Source organism: Rattus rattus, chromosome 9 (assembly GCF_011064425.1).
Source record: "Rattus rattus isolate New Zealand chromosome 9, Rrattus_CSIRO_v1, whole genome shotgun sequence".
Lineage (NCBI taxonomy): Eukaryota > Metazoa > Chordata > Mammalia > Rodentia > Muridae > Rattus > Rattus rattus.
The window spans coordinates 80279734-80297844 of NC_046162.1; the positions used below are offsets into that span (position 1 = coordinate 80279734).

Below are 18111 nucleotides of genomic sequence, written 5' to 3' on the forward strand. Positions count from 1 at the left end.
ATATAAGGCTTATGTTCTTTAACACACCAAATGAAAATGAGCTAGTTTTAAAACAGCACAACTTAACAGAAAGTATGAGCTTTTCTTTGCTTAGCTCTGAGGAGTCCCCGCCATTTCCTGCACATCTGCTCACGTAAAGCAGCTCTGCGAAGGCCAGCGCCTTACCCACCATGAGGAGGCCTTGGGAGCACTGAGAAAGCAGCAGCCCCTGGGAATGCTAGTTCCAGACATTTGTCGTCTCTGTACACTGTAAACCAGGTGTGGCTATGCCATGCAACAGTAATTAGTTATGAAAATATTTTAGAAATTACCAAAATATTAAAAACACTTTTAATAAATAGTTACTTTTAGAACAAAAGTTGCTGTTTAATAATTAGTTTAATTTTGTTGGATTTTTTTTACTGTATTGAGTGTTGAAGGACCTTATACATGTTAGGTTCCTGCTCTACTGTTGACCTACGCCCTAACTCTACTTTTAAGTAATATGCTTTTAAGAGATTTGCACAGAATTATCAAGTGTTTTGGTTTTTTAGTTTTTTAACATTTAAAAATGTCTGTGTGTGATGGGGTCTTTGGAGGCCGGGGCATGTGGCCCACTGTGTATGTGGCGGTCAGAGGATAATGTTTTCTCCTAATTTCTCTTCACTGGACAAACGAGATCCCCAGGCTTACCCAGCAAGCACCATTACCCACCGAGCCACTTGCAGCCCCAGGCGCCATGCTGTTGTGTAAAGTTTAGGGTCTTGCATTCACTCTTCTCCAGTGAGACATATTTTGGTCCAAAGCTGCCTGGTAATTTTGTCAATTCAGATTCTCCCTCTTTGTAGCCTCCTGAGGATCAGCTCATTAAGTCCTTTCAATAAGAACCCACACTACCTCTCTATAATCAATCTTTTTCAGTTTTTTGAAAGAAGGGATATAAAACATAAGCATCTCAATATTCAATATTTTCCAAGTTTAATACCAGAAGAAAAGAAGTAGCTTTTTAAACAGGGTGTAGGCTTGCTTAGGGAACTATTGACCTAGATACCACAAAACAAAGTTTCCAATATTTAATTTCATTTATTCAATGCGTGGAAGGTTTCATGTTGACTAGCATGTAAATGTATGTGCATGTGTGTGCACTGTGCATGTGGAGGCCAGAGGTCAGCCTCAGGTGTCATTCCTAGAGAGCTATCCATCTCCGAGGAGACAGTGATGGGAGTGTGACAGGGACTCCCTGGGACCTGCAGCAGCAGAGCTCCTCCCCTCCTCACTTCTCCAGGGCTGCTTTGCCAAGAGTGTGCACTCCTGGCTTTTCACGTGAGTGTTGGGGATGGAACGTGGCTCATTAAGTGCACACCAAGCTCTTTACCGAGCTATCTCCAGAACACCTAAATATGTATTCTTTAGACATAGATTTCTTTTCTATAATAATGATTTTATTTATTATTATAATTTTCCCTTAAATTATCAACATATTCTAATTTGTATTTTGGCTTTTGAGAAAAATGCATCTGAAACACAAGAAGTAAGAGAGTGGGGCTGGAGCGAGAACTCAGTGATTGGAATACTTGTTGCTCTCTCAGAAGAATGAAGCTCTGTCCCACCGCCCAGGTTTAGAGCTCACAACTTATAACTCCCACTGTAGAGGACTTGATACGGTTTTCTGAGCTCCGTGGACAACTGCACCACATATACACCACACAAAGGCATGCTTACATGAATCAAAATACTTTTAAAAGAGTAAAATGAAGCATTACTGGTCTGGGTGAAGAGCCCAATGTCCCTCTCCACATTGCACCCACTGCCCTTACCCTCAGAGGTTACTGCTTGCTTGGATTTAGTGTTTACCACTTTCTTGATAGTTTAACTATTTGTACATCTACTCCTGTCTGTTTAGTTTGCCTACTTACTGAGTTAATGTGTAGCTAGCTGATATCTTTTCTGTCCTTATTCTTCATTGCATGAACTAACACCATGCCATTATCCATTTTGTATTCGATGGGCGGTCTTATTTCTGCATTATTCTACTGTGAGTCATGTTCCTGAGCACATTCTGATACTTATGTATCATGTGTAACTGCTACCTACGAGAAGTAGCATTGCCAGTTTGAATGATAATTGTATGTTCAACTTTATAAGTAAACGCCAAATTATGACTGAAAGTATTTTTAACTAATTTGTACTCCCATGAAGAATGGATGAGAATTGGCATTTACCTCCTGCTGATCCTTGGCTTTCTTTTCCTTTGAATTTTTCTCCATCTTGTTGGTATAATGATTGCTAAGCCAATACAGTGTAATCGGTATCTCCCTAGTTACCAATGACTGACATGGTGTTGTGCTGGGAACCATGGACACTGGCTAATGAGAACTCGTCTCTTCTCAATGCCGTGTTCACTGATTTATGTTTAAAGTTTGAAATCAACTATGATGAGGTCATTTATGTACCCAAATGCTGTAAACCTGCAGTTTTCCCTTCCCTGCCTGAGATAACCAGTTGAGCATACATTTATTCATTCAGTCGTCATTTATTCTTCTCAGTAAAATGTGGTTTTGTATCTTTTAGTTGTTTTCCCATTGACTTAATTTGTGTGTTTGCATAGAGACATGTAATGACTCTTCTGATTGCTAATCACTTACTAACTTATATCATAGAACTATCTCTCAAAGCCGCGGCCTAGCTTATCTTCTCTGTAATGAAATGAGCTCCTTTTTTGTCTTAGTTACTTTTTTATCACTGTGATAAAAGAGAACTTATAGAGGAAGGAGTACATGTGACACAGTTTCCGAGGTTTAGCGTCCATGACTGTCATAGCAGGGAGCATTGTAACCAGGAGCCAGTTGGCCCCTTCTCTGCTGTCCGGCCTCCTCAGTGCTGCAGGCTGTCTGATCTCATGCATGTTGGTCCTGACATTCACAATGAACACATATGCTGTCTTCTGTCTTCATGGCTGGCTCAGCACTCAAGGGAACTTGATGATGGCACAGTGGTGGACCCCATTTTTCCTCTAGGTCTCTTGTGAGGGTCTCCACAGCTGCAGCTTTGGCAGGAGTTTCCTTCACTTTCTGCGCTGTTTTCACAAAAATCCTGTTAACGAAGCACCACGTGGGTGCTGGGAATCAGAACTGAGCACTCTGCGAGAGCAGCCAGCGCTCTTAACTGCCTAGCCTTCTCTTAAGCCCCCGTGTCTTTAATTTTTAATGATTATGCTATCATGTTTGACATTCTATATTAGGTAATTATGAAGCTAATCAATGACTTCCCCCATCTACATATTAAAAGCACCTTTTAACATAAACCTAATCCTCTTTCTGCCTTAATCTCTGTTGCTGGCAGCATGTTAGTTCTGGCTTGACTTTGCCGCTTCTGTGGGTTGTTTAATGTGCTCCAGATTGTTCTGGGTGCACCCTATGTTTATTCCCTTTGTTCATAATCCCAGATGACCTTGCACCCTGCTTCTTGAAACAGTTGCTTCAAATTTACTTGGTGAAGATCAATTGATAATGAGCTCTCCATTTTGTTTCTGTAAAAACATTTTGATTCAAGTTTTGAAATACATTTAGAGAATTGTTACTGTGTAACTTTGTCATTGTTTTTATTTCCTTCTGTCATGTCAGCTATTGGTCATTTGTAATGTCTTTCCTTCTATATGATTTCAAGATCTCTTTGCCTCTGATAGTCAGTATTTTAACCCGGAGTCATCGTTGATCTGATCTATTGAATTTACGCTGTTTGAGATTTTGAGATTCATCAAACTTCCTAATCTGAGGATCATTCTCTTGCCATATCTGGAAAACCCTAAACTGTCATCCTCTGATTGTCATTATGTGTCCCCCACTTTCCCTCCCTCCCCTCCCCCCTAAGGTCTGACTATATATGCCAGCCTAGGTCCAGTCCTCCTTCCTCTGCCTCTCCAGTGTGAGATTAAAGTTGTATACAATGCCCACTTTTTTTAAAACATTATTACTTATTCATTTTAAGTGCATGAGCATTTTGCCTGCATAAATGTGTGCCATGTATGGGTCTGCTAAGGCCAGTAAGAGGGAATCGGATCCCCTAGACCTGGAGGTACAGCTACTGTGAGCTGCCTTGTATATTCTGGGTCCTGGACTCGGGTCCTCTATAAGAACAGCAGTGATCTGAAGACCAAGGCCTCCTCCAGCCCCGTTGCTGCTTCCCCTTGATTGTTTATGGTAATTCAAGTGACTCGCCTGTGTTCTGTCACTCTCCTTCATTTCTAGGCCAAATTTTACCTTTCTCTTCAGGTTTCAAACCTTTACTACTCCTGTTTTCCAGTTTCTTTTTAGATCTATGAAATGGGTTATTACATGTTGTATTCTAACTTAATAATGACTGTAGTATTAGAATTTGGCTTCTTATGTAATTGGATCTATTTTGAGTTTCTTTTCCTGTTACATTTTCAATTCTTTTTTAAAAACATAATTACTTTTATGTTTCTTACCTGATTAATATATACACTCTTAGATTCAGTTATTAATTACCTAATTGTCCATTCACAAAACATACTTCTTCATGTTTCATGATTTTTTTTATTGTAAGTCTGTGCTCTTTTGGCACACAACTATGGACAGTTTATGAAATCTCAATTTAGAAAATAGTTTTCAGAGCTGTTTTATTTCTCTTCTGAACTTAGAACCAATTTAAGTAATATTTTCAGGTTTTGCATTTTATGTCATCTAAATGATATAAATTCAGCCTCCAAATGTCTCTTTCTCTGGCAGTTATTGTTTAAGATTCCTGGGTTGGAACTTATAGTTAGCAATTATTCAGGACAGATTTTTTTTACTCAGCAGAGCCAAAAGTCGAATACTTTTTTCTATGAAAATTGTTTCATGCATTTCCCCAACGCAATTCTGGATGCCATGTGTGTCTGATGAAACCCACAGTATGGACCTCCAGGATCAGGGTGGGCCTCAGACCAAAGGGTGCCTAGGCATTCCCTTACCACCGTGCCTTACTGGGCACTGCTGCTGTTCTTCATAGAACCCACCAGAGTTTATTGTCTGTGTATGTGTATGCAGTCACTACCTTTAGCTAAGCTACCCATGAAAGGCTTTCTGTTAGCCTTTAAAACAAGTTTAAAAAAAGAAAAACCACTAAGCTGAAGTAAATCACTGTAAAAAATCCATAAAAATAATCTACAGAGTATGTCATAGATTAAAGTATCTGTGTAAATTAACTTCTGAATTTAATTGGTCATATTGCACATCTCCTCATAATCAGAGACCTATTTGTAAAAAGAAAGATAATAAATGAGATGGTAATACCAGATATCAGTTCAAGAAAACTGAAATCCACAAAAGGTTTTGAAAATTGAAGAAATGGGGATAGTGCTGCTTTTCGTGTCTTTATCCAGGAAAGTGTCCAAGACTTGAGAAAGAGAGTCACAGTTCTTGACTGCCAATTGCGAAAATCAGAGATGGCTCGGAAAACATTTAAGTCGTCCACTGAAAGGCTCCTTCGTTTTGTAGAGGTGAGTTTTCTCTTACAGCTGACCTCTGTCTCCTTGGATTCCACAACAGTAAGTTCAGCCAACCATGACTGAAAAGATCCTGAGCAGGAAGTTCCACAAACCACAGCCAGGAAGGTGCTGAGCCTGTGCAGGTGAAGCCGTGTGTCTGTCCCCTTGGCCTGCTAGAGCCACTGTCGCTCCCCAGACTTTTGCTGTCTTTATCAGGGAAGTGTCCAGGACTTGAGAGTCACAGTTCTTGACTGCCAACTGACTATCATTTCATTTGTTATCTCTTTTTATGAATGGGTTCTGAATTTCAAGAATCCATATGATGGAGAGAGAGAGAGAGAGAGAGAGAGAGAGAGAGAGAGAGAGAGAGAGAGAGAGAGAATTTATCATTTGAGCACCTATGGATCCTGAAACTAATCCTGTACAAACTGAGGAATAACTGTGTTACGTTATTTCTAAGAACTGTTGCCAGTCCTGAAGGCACAGCTGGAAGATAACAAATTCAACCCCTCTTTGGACGACTGGGTGAGACCAAGGCCATCCTAAGCTATTTAATGAGACCATCTCAAAAGAAAGAGCTGAAAGGAGGTTGGAAATGTACTTCTGTGGTAGAATGCTATCTTAGCATTTAGGAGGTCCTAAGTTCAAGCCCTGGTACTAACAAGAGAGGAAGGGAAGAAGAGGGAATATGTACTATTGTCACAGAAAAATGTCATAGTGTTGGGTGACTTCATAAACATCCCTTACAAAACAGCAATTCTTGCTTACACTCAGACTTAGATTTACTTTGGTAAGTGAATAGAATGGCTAACATTGTTTTATATCATATATAAAACAATATTATATATTAAATATATGCTAACTTAGCATTTATATAAACAATGTACCGTTTTTAACGAATACTTTCCTAAGAGTCCTGCTACCCTGTGAACATAATTTGCTAACTATTCACACTGTGAGGCCTAGAGAGATGGCCTACTGTGCCCATTAGGAGTGCCTTGCTTCTGCTGTGAACCACCTGACTCAGTTCTCAGCGTCCATGGCAGGTGACTCACAAACGCCATACGTGACTCCAGTTCCAAGAAACCCAACACCTTCTAGGCTCCGCAGGCATCCTCGCGTGTATGCATGCACACGCACACACGCACACACGCACACACACACATATAAATATAGAATACAAATATTCTAAATAAATCAATATCTTATAATTACTTCTGAGTATAGTTGCATGTCAGTATAATTGTCTGCCCCACCATAATAGGAACATGGTCAGACCTGATGACGGAGGAAATTGTAAATATTACTTAATCAAGCAAAGATGTTTTTGTTTTGTTTTAAGCTATCAAACTTACAAATTTCCTCCACCGTCTTGTCTGTCACTAGGCTATTCAAGAAGTACTTTTGGACAGTTCTGCTCCTTTATCAAATTTAAGGTAAGAACTCTTTACTTTCTGCAAAGTATGGACACACTAAGTTCTTCATGTAATATTTGCGATTAACATATTCAGGGGATTAGAATGCTGCATGATTCCCATTGGATGCTCTTTAAAAAAAAAAAAAAACCCTTGGAAGTAAGTGCAAGAACATACTACTTGGGTTTTCTCTCTCTAAAGGAATCTGCTAGAGACATTTAGACAGCCATTGTAGCTTCGTGCCCTAAACTTGAGAATTCACTCACCCTGCCTCTCTGGATAAGCTGTGGTGTCTGTCGGCTGCCCTGCTGAAGATCAGCCCCATCCCAGAGGTGCATTGCATCAAGTAGATTTTGCAAATGGTCACACAAGAAGGATGTACGTAGACTACACCTCGATTTGTTATTATTCACAGTATGCTGCTGACTTCGGGATTCCTCCTTGGAGGAATGTGTACAAACATACAAATAAGGTTCATTAGTCTCAAACCATGGCTTTCTGGCTATTTTTATGTATGATAAGGGGCATATACAAAAGAAAGGTGCCTACTGGTCTATGGTAAAAGTGATGATTTCCTTATAACCACCATAGTCCCTCTTGTGCCCAACTCTACCAGCACCAATTGCAGAGACAGACACTACACTCCTGTGAAAACAGCAGCTCAGTAGAGGAAATCAGCCTCACATAGTGGCTTCTACCTGACACTGGAGAACCTGTTGAGTTTAGTGTCAACCGGGGAGGCTACAGTGAGTCTTTCTCTTAAAATAAGAACAGCAGCAAAAGCTATTTTTTAAAATTTGGAATAATATATCCACTTGCTGACTTCTACATCCATTTTAATGTTTCATTTCTTATTATGAAAATATCTGACATTTTTGTTAACTATAGTACTTGCAATTTATTTCTGTGGACTCTATGAATGCTGTTTTAGCGAGGAGTCTAGAATGCTCGGTCCCATCTTTCCCTTTCATATGTTACGCGTACCCCCTACATCTCATCTTCACTTTTACTACATCAAAACCAATTTTTAAAACACTTTTTAGGGGGGAAAACCCACTTGAAAAGCAACTTCTGCTGTGTCTTCAAAGCTAAACCCTGTTATGGTCTTGCTCACTCTTTGGTGTGAATACTGGCCATGACCATTCAATACAGAGTAGAGGCCCTGTGTTTGTATTGGAGAATTCTTAAGCTGACCCTTGTGAGTTAATGCCATCATGTTCAAGATGCTGGGTTGTAGATCATGATTTATCTTCAATAAAGTCATCTGTCTTCAAGTAAAAGATTTACTATGATTTTCCCAGGAAAAGGTTGCATTTTAAATTATATCATAATGCATTGATTTCATATGGCAGTAGAATTAAACTCTGGGACACAAAAATAATGAAAAATGATGAATACGAGAAAGAGATTGACAAGGAAAATGGAAGCTTGCCAGCTCCATGGGTTGGAGGGAAGCAAGAAGGCTGACCAGGGGAGCGTAACCAAAATGCATTATCTACATGTGTGAAATTATCAGTGAAGAAAATATATTAATAAAAAGCAAAACGAAACATCTTATGAGAAGATTTGCATAAAGCCTTTCGGGTTTTTTTGTAGTTAGGAACAACAAAAGGGAGAACTAAAAAGGTAATTTCTTAAGTGAATATACATGCACCATATTTTATTTAATATTACTGTAAGCAATAGAAAACATCTGTTTAATAAACTCATGTTTGTATGTTTAATTTTAAATTTTACAAAATGAAATAAAAAGACCAGCAAACAATTTAGGACGTAGGCTATCCTTCATTTACTTCCTTCTGACATATAAAGTCAAAGTATTTGTTCAAATGCCTGTTTCCTATAAAATAAACAAGGAAAACCAAAAATACTATTTATTCTATGTGACTGCGTTCTTGTGTAACTCTATGGATCCAGTGTACCTAGGAATAGAAATATCTTGTGCAGACATAAAGGACACAGACTGAGGTTTAGTCGAGACGGGCATCACTGCTGTGCATGTGCTCAAGGCCATCTCATTGCCCATGCAGTGAAAGAAGAGCTGTGCTTGCCTCTCAGACCTCGCTTCCGCTGCTGGGAAGGAACGGACGCAACTTCCCAGCACCCCTGCTTCTGGAATCCAAGGAGCTTCTTAGATCTGTCCGTGCCGTACTTGATATGGACTGTAAGTGATCACCGCCATCTCCTCCTCCTCCTCCTCCTCCTCCTCCTCCTCCTCCTCCTCCTCCTCCTCCTCCTCCTCCTCTTTCTTATAATTTGTTAAACAAAGCAGAGGAAAAACCTTAGTTCTGATAGTTTAATTACATGGAATATATTTGTCTATAGTAATATTGATACTACTCATTAAAAACACTAACATGAGGGTTCTGGAAAATTTACTTGCTTTATTTAAAGTGCCCAAGATCTCAAGATAACTTCAAACTGAAGAGAGTGAATTAATGCATGTCATTACTTCTATTCTCTTCCAAAGTATCTTTGACATTGGAAAATAAATAGCAAAAAAAGTAAAAATAAAAAATAATCGCACTAGAAGTATGAAGGATAATCACACTAGAAGTATGACGGTAAACCAGTGCTGAGGAAGGTTTTAAAAGCATACCACTGGGGCCGTAACATCAAATGAGGTTAAACGGGGCCTAGTGGCACAGGGCTCTAACCCCAAAATACTGAGGCAGGCCAGAGCAGGCCAATTCAACAGAAGATTCCCAGACAACAATGACATTGAAAGGACTGACAAGACATAGCCATTCATGGTGCTTTATATCTAAAGGTTCTTACTGAGGCAGGAGGAGTGCTTTTAAGGCTAGACTGGGCTACATAACAATTGCTAACACAGACTAGGATAAGTATTGAGGACCTTTGTCACAAAACCAAATCAAAGACAAACCAAACAGAGCAAACCATGAGGGGATTTTAAGAAAAGATTATAAACAGGAACAACTAAGAGCAGACTGTGGCTGGGTAACTCATGGAAGGGCTGTGGAGAAACCAGATCAGTTCCCTGCTCTTCAGAGATGCCAACTTAGGCCAAGACAACAGCATTGCGTGGGAATTGTATGATCAGAACTAGGGACCTTACAAGTCAGCACAGGAGAAGCAGACCAGTTTCTAACTAAGTCCCAACACCAGCCCAGAGTCCCCAGAGAGCACCCAGATGACTAGACATTTCTACATTTCCCTCATTCAGTTCCTCAGGCATGTCTGCTCTTCATGAGAATTTCAACTTTTAGTAACTATTTTCAATGTACCATCTGTTTCCCTACAATAAATATTATATATGATTTTCCTAACCCTAACATTATTTATAAAAGTCAATAATAACATGTCCAAAGTATGAAAAGAGAAGAAATAAGAAAACTGTGGTTCATGAGAACACAATATTAATAGGTAAAGTCCTTAGCCCAAGCGCACTGGGCATTGTTACCCTCACATAGAATTCCTACAAAAGTGAGAGCCATGAGTATGCAGGCCTTAGGAAGCAAAATGTGCATATTCTGTCCATCTGCGCAGACTCCAGCTCTGGGGCTCAGGCCCGATGCTGGATGACAGGTACCATGATCACATTTTAAAAGATCGTGTGGCAGAAGTTAGTTTTGTGGTTACCTTTGTAGAATCTAACTTTCCACATTAGAAGATATCAGATATAAGTAAGTTAGTCATGATGGCTGCATGACATCCCCATGTCAGTTAACATGTGGCATTTAGCAGAACAGCGTGCTGTCCTTGTGTCTTCCCGTAGCATCACTACCTGCTGTAGGCTTCCTTCAGCACTCCACTGTCCGTCCCACTCCTGATCTTCTTCTCTAAGCAGGGACCAAAGCGTAAAGGCAGATGCACGAGTGACTGAAGGGATGGGTAGAGATCCGAGGTTGGAAGGGCAGATAAGTAGATGGATATGTAGGTAGGCATGCAAATGAAGAGAGAGAGAGAGAGAGAGAGAGAGAGAGAGAGAGAGAGAGAGAGAGAGAGAGAGAGAATATGAATATTCTCCTAATTGTCAGAATATTAAGTTGTGGATATAAATCTGGCTGATAAGTAGCATTGCTGCTTGGTGAACTAACATTCACAGGCCCTTTGATAACTTTTGACTAGAAGAAGGATTGAAAGAACTGAAGGAGCTTGCAACCCCATAAAAACAATAATGCCAACCAACCAGAGCTCTCAGGGACTAAACCACTACCCAAAGACTATACATGGATTGACCCAGGGCTCCAACTGTATATGTATGTAGCAGAGGATGGCCTTGTTGGGGCACCAGTGGAAGGGAAAGCCCTTGGTCCTGCCAAGGTTGGACCCCAAGTTCAGGGGAATGTGGTGGGGCGAGGCGGTAACAGGGGGGGATGGGGGAGACATCCTGTGGGGGAGGGGCAGGGGATAGAGGACTTATGGACAAGAAACCAGGAAAGGGAATAACATTTGAAATGTAAATAAAGAAACATATCCAATAAAAAAACAAACAAAAAAAAAGATACATTAGTGAAGATTGGAAGCCATGCTTCTAAAATATTGTCTGTTCACTGTATATAACAGGTATATGTTTAAATTTTTATGTAACCTAATACATTCTTAAAAATAAAGTTATATATCCATAAAACTTAATAATTGATTATATGGAGGATATCTCTGTGCGTTTTAGGAAGGGCTGAACTCAATTGCTTCTAATAGATATTTGTGGACTAGTGTTCTGTGTGTAAACATTTTTATGCTTGTGTGGAAACAGTAGAGGGAAACACCTGCCTATACATAACCCAGTAGATATTGTTGTCATTAATTTTAATTACCTCACTCACATTAACCATTAGCTCTGTCAAACATGATTATTCAAAGAAAATATTTAAAGTTCAGCAGAATCTCTTTGGAAGAGAACAGAAAACTGATGTGTGCACTTTTTGTCCTCTACAAGACCATGTGTGCCCTGTGGTATAAACCAGCAGTTTCTTAGCTGTCTTCTTTGAAGCGTAGCTGTTGATGCTGGCATGTTGTGTCAGTTCCTTTCAGCTTTATAGGACACACCTCTTTAATGATTCACAGAAACCTAGCTCCTTTGCCTTTTGCCGTAAGCAGTGGCTTTTTTTCTTTTTAATGTATATAACAGGAAAGAGGAAATTACTAGAGTGAAGTAGCCCAGTCAGCCAAAGCCCAACCTCGTTTCCTTTGCCTTAGTTCTCATTTCAAGTTATAACTTCAAATAGTCACTTGGGCAATGGTCTCCACTTTCATTCAATATAAATACATTCTAGGATGTTACACTAAAATTCTTCCTCAGAAACCTGTAGGATGTTTTCTTGGATCTTACGTCTTTAAAACAAACTCAGAAGACTGTCTGGAAGACAGTCCTGAATGTTCTGGGTTATCGGTTCCTCCGAACTCTGATGAAATCCCCCTTCCAGAGTGTTGAATGACATGCACTTTTGCATCCATTTTCAGAAGACTTCTGAAACCCACGCTAGGCTCCCACGTGTAGCGTCATTGTAAGCATAGCCGTGAAATCCTCATCAGATTGTATGCCCGTGCATACAAATGTCAGGGTGTTTGTGAACCCGTGAAGACTTGTGCTCTGTAGTCTCTGAGCTTCCAGAGGTGCTCCAGTGAGTACAGTAGCTATTCATCCACTTCTGTGGGGCAAATGACTTAACTGTCTGCTGCTTTGTGTAAAAATTGGAGGGTTCAAGGGAATGCTTGTTAACTGCTCCATGGAGCTGGGGGTGTTCCCTGCTGCTGAGTTGTACTGGTGTGGCGTGGTGAGGTCGTCCAGTAAGTAATTTAAATTCCCTTCCGTCTGCTAAGTATTCTGTTGTCTAGGGCTTAATTCAGCTTGGATCTGTTTGGATAGGGGTAGATGAGCGATCTTCTCAATATAAAGCACAGTATCGCTTTTGTGTTAGAGTGGTCACCAGGGAAAGCTACAGCAGTGTCTGTGTCCTCACCTTTCAGCTGTTATTGGTGACCACGGAGATCTCTGCTCTGTTCTGTTGTGTTTAGTAAGACAGTAAAGAGGGAATACAGACATCTCAGTCAGGATCGGAACTCCGGAAATGCTTCTCCCAATCTCCATCAGTATCTGCATGGCCAATAGCATTGTGGCACCTTAGCGTAATCTTCATGTGAGGTAACTGCTGCTTCAGAGCAGTGGTCTTCGTTTGATTGACGTGCACATCGGCAAATTATTATGAAATAAAGGCAAAATGCTCAGTTCTGATTTAAAATAGTTTTTAAAATGCCTTGCCAGTTACCCCATAGGAGACCTTTGATACAATAAGAACTCGTTGAGTTTCCCTGTGTTGCTATAGGGCTGAAGAGATGGGTCGGCTGCTGAAGGTTGGCTCAGAACCAAAGAAGAATGGTTTAATTTCCCACCTTCAAGCTCTCATAGAAATGAAAAGTGGGATATAAAAACAGGGAGAAAATTACAGAGGAATCCTCATCCCTTTTCAGGGTTGGGCAGATAGGACGTCAATCAAGGGAAAGCAGGAAGGGCCGACCTGCTACTTCCTCTGTCGAACAGCAGTAGTAACTATGGGCAAACTGGGCCCCGGCAGGAATGCACTCCTGTGTTCCGGATTGAAAGCTAATGAGTAAAGTACAGCACAGCCGAGGGCGAGAAGGTGTTTTCACTCTTCTCTCGTGATAGCCGTTGGCTTTGGTGAAATCTGCAGACTTCCCCCAGATTCTTTGTCAAGTGGAAGGCAAGTGGATGCTGACCTCTTGAGAAGCACAGGCAATGCTTTATATCAAACATACATACATGGGAGCACACCGACGTTAACGTCTGAGGTAGCACCAAGTACATGTGACTTTACACAGTCACACCTAGTCCTAGCTCATTGCCAACTGCACATATGTGCTCTTGTGTCACTTACACAGCCCACCCCCAACCTGTTCCTATGAGTAGGTGACAAGTCCCTATATCCATTCAACAGTCCAAACCAATAGAACCATGTAGCATAGCTACATATATACCTCATTCAAGCTCTTATAAACAGATACATACTAATATATGATTACTGAGAAAGCTTACTGCACTAAAACAAGAAAACATACATACATGTCAAGACTGAGGCGAGCTTAGAATTAAGATCATAGTTATGCTTAAACCTTTCCATTCTGCCTGAATGCTTGAGTTGTGACTTACTATTGGGAGTGCCCTGCAAAAGACTGGGGGAGAAGGGTGTCCACACACCAGCTGAGTCATAGCTGGGGTCTTAACCTTCAGCATCTCACACAACTGAGATGCAATCAAAGCTAAATTTTCTACACCCACAAGGGCCTAAATGGCACTGGGCAAAGGAAGCAGGGGACATGAATCATTCCATAAAGAATATACTTTCCTTTCTCTTAAATTATTCATATATTAGTCATTTAAAACGAGGAGCCATCTGGGCCTGCCACTAATTAAAGTTGAAAGTAAACAATCAACTACAGGTGGGGATGTAATTTCCCAATATTCTTGAGAGTACACACACATACATGTACACGCACATGCGCATATACACAAGATCTTTTGAAAAATTTTAATGTTAAAAATGTTTTTAATCACATATTTTAACTCACTAATCTCAACTATTGGTATTTTTAAAAAGCAAGTAATAAAAAATATGTATGTAAATATTTTGATTACAGCATTTCTTATAAAAATATAAAAGTCCAATGTTATAAATTGGTTGACTAATTAAATTTTATCCAGCTAGATGAGAATAAGGAGAACCTTTCCCTTTTGGAACACTGACCCTCCAATTATATACACTGGGCTCTGCAAGCAGCTTGCATCAGTTCTCTCGTTTCTGTCATTAATTAGCTATCCTTTATCTCTTCTGATTTAATTTACCTTTATTGCAAGTAAATGAGTGTCTTACTTGCATGTCTGTTTGTGCACCATGTGTGTGTCTGATACCCACTAAGGTCAGAAGAGGCCATTGGAGCCCCTATAACAGGAGTCATGGTGTTTGTAAGCTGCCCTGATGGTGCTGGGAAGTGAACCCAGCTAGAGTAGTACAACTGCTAACCACTTAGTAATTAAACTCTTAAAAGTAGCTTGTCGGTTTGATATCTCTCTTCTCTTTATGTTCTGAGAAGTAACTCTAACACCTTATTAAGTATCAAGATCCCCAAGGGCTTCCACATCCTTTCCAAGATCAAAACCAATTCTAACTCAATAACTTGTTTTTTAAAAATGTGTAACATGGGTTGGGGATTTAGCTCAGTGGTAGAGCTCTTGCCTAGGAAGCGCAAGGCCCTGGGTTCGGTCCCCAGCTCCAAAAAAAAAGAACAAAAAAAAAATGTGTAACACATAGCAAAGAAGCTAAATGAAAGCTGTGTGAACCAGTTAGAAATGTCTCATGACGTAGGGGAAAGACAGGGGTCTAACATCTTAAATGCTCTCATGCTCTTTCCTAGATTCCTCCTTTCTCTCAAATCCCAAGTTCACACTTCACACCTCCTCATCCCAGTCTTCAGTACCTGCTGCTTACATCTTTTTTTTTTACTTCTCCTGATAGCACACTTGTATTATTAGTCTGATTTGTCAAGGAAACACCATGTCCTTTAGTGGATGTCAACCATACTGTTTTGAACTGTCCCTAAAGAGTCACATGGGCTATGTCTCCTGCTTCTCTTGGAACTGGCCGGAGGGTTCAGCCTGTTGGGACTGCTTTCTCACTCACAGCCTGTTGGAACTGTGTCAGCCGAGAGAAAGGCTAAGCTGTCATTGTGGGGGTCAGTTCTTCTCTGATGACTTCATTTTCTAGAGTCAGATATTTAAGACTGTAGATATTCACAGAATCTAACCATCCAAGAAATGGTAAACATACATTTCCTTGTATCGTTGGAAATTGAATTGAATGGTCTATATGGTTCTAATAGAAAATGCACTGAATTTTATTTTGAATGATTTAAATATTATTAGCTTCAAGGAAAAACCATTTCATTCGGGGTTAAATTTTTATTTCCAGAATAAAAAGAAAAAAGAAAAGAGAAATGCATACCCCTTTAAAAGGGCAGTCATTTAGATCCATTTCATTCTTGCATAAACTACTGAATGTCCACAGTGGGATAGTCACTAAAATAACAATATCAAACCCAAAGTGCCTAAAGTATCATTCATAGGCTGAACCTTGCTCTCCAGCAGCCTGTGTAAGTGTAGCTGGTAAAGTTGTGTAAATAAATGATCGAAGAAGCAAATACCCTAATTCCAGAAGAAGGTAAATGTTACACACAGCAGAAAACCAGTTGATATGCTCGGAAAAGCAACTAAATGGAGATGCTACTTAAGACTGGTGGACACAGAAAGTCCCTTGGAAGAGTTGGGACTGGAGTCCACACTCAGCTGGAAGAAAGCCAATGGGAAGGGCTTCTCCAGCCGTTACAGAAGCTCTGTGGCAGAAATAACCCTGAAATGTGTGAGAGATAGTAAAAACGAAAGTTGTGCACCCACCAGATACAAGCAGGCAGATGAGTACCATGAGATAAGGCTAGAGATGTAGGGCAACCGCTTTATAGGACACGGAAAGGAATGTCTTGTATTTTAAGAGTCACAGGAAGCCATTGATGGTTTCAAGCAGCGATCAAATAATATGACCTACATTTCAAAAGCTTTTTGGACAATTCTTACACTGCAGTATAAGAGTAACAAGAATGAAGGAAACAGGAAGGCTAGTTGGATACAGTGATGTGGGTGGGGATGGCAGTCACTTGGGCTGGACTTGGAGTAGCAAAGAATACTTCATTTTAGAGATATTTGTGCTGCTCCTGGTGTTTTAGATGCTGGAAAACCTGAAGTTCACTATCGGTGCTTCAGCCTGGTAACTATGTGTGTTACATTAATGAATGTCCTGAAGTCTGAGAGCAATGAACACTTGTCTCTTATCATCCTGGATCTTAAGACAGCTACATGCCTCCCTATTGACCCATCTGCATATCAATCAATTGACAAATATGTGCTGTTTTTATTAAACAATTTTCTGAGAAATTGGATGCTGAAAATATTCAATACTATCAAATATATAGAAGCATCTGCCATTTTCTGTTGCACCTAGGAAGTAAATATATACAGCCTTTGAGTCATAAAATCAAGAAACTATTTAATATATGCAAGCCATTTCCTACTGTGAGTCAGTCCCAAAGCTTCCACGTATGATGGGTTTTCCTAGAAGATCATTTCCAGGAATGTATTTCAGATCTACACTTTAATCATGTATACTATCAGTAGCCTCAAGTTATTAAGGCATGGCTAGACAAAAGAGATTTCATTTCTCTCAACGCAGGGATAAGGTTGTCAAGGGGATTGCAGGATGTACAAAGTCTAGGATTTAATCAAATAAGAAGCCTGTAGACCCTGGCATGAATGTGGCTAGGAGAGTTTCACACGCACTGATTTCAAACAGGAAGGGAGAACAAATACAGAGACTGCTCCAAGATCACAGAAGGCATTGGATGTTCTGTAGTGATAGCAATAAACAGGGAAGAAGCACTCTTCCATAATGTTTTTTGAAAAACTAATTTTAATCACAGAATGCCTCAAGGACCAGACAGAAATGTTTTTTTTCCAAGATCTGTAAAAGTCTCCATTCAAACTGAAGGCATTCTGTTGAGATAATAGAATAGGTGCTCTCCAGAATTTATATGAGGACAAAGAATTAACAGTTTATCTAAACTGGGTGGCAGCTGTATTAAAATGTTTTCATAACATCTTTCATAATTGCTTAATATAATGAAACAATTCAGTTTAGATCCAAAAGTTCAGGCCTTGCCTTCAGAACAATATTAATATCACATTATAAATATCATCTTTAAAACCAGTGTCAGTCTGCTAAGTTTTATAACTTACAGGCTTACATGTTAACAGCTACTTTAGCTTCTCTAGCTACCCCGTGAAGTAGGTACCATGTCCTGTAGAAGGCGTGAGTTAAGAGCTCTTGCTGAGCAAGTTTAAGGAACCGAGTTCAAATCCCTGGTGTGCCCCCACACACACATACACATACACAAAGGCATGTCTGTGTGGATTCTTGTAATGCTGGTGCTAGAGTTTGGGAAGAGAATAACGGAGGATGTCTGGGAGTTCCTAGCTCACAGCCTAACTCAAGGCTGAGTAAGAAACCCATGTCTCAAAGGAGCAAGGCAGATAATGATGGAGCGAGATACCGTATCTCTGTATTTCTTCCTCTGGGCTCTGCAAAAGGCACATATGCTTTCACTAGTGGGCGTAAAACACACACACACACACACACACACACA

The 18111-nt window shown here is 40.1% G+C and overlaps 1 protein-coding gene across 1 annotated transcript in view; it reads left to right on the top strand.

Moving 5' to 3' along the window:
• The window catches only part of Stxbp4 (syntaxin binding protein 4), a 127349-nt gene that overhangs the window by 65658 nt on the left and 43580 nt on the right, over positions 1-18111 (top strand). The window contains exons 12-14 of the mRNA XM_032914218.1: positions 5363-5479; positions 6854-6903; positions 8913-9046. Coding sequence (XP_032770109.1) covers positions 5363-5479; positions 6854-6903; positions 8913-9046 — 301 coding nt within the window. The remainder of the gene's footprint in view (positions 1-5362; positions 5480-6853; positions 6904-8912; positions 9047-18111) is intronic.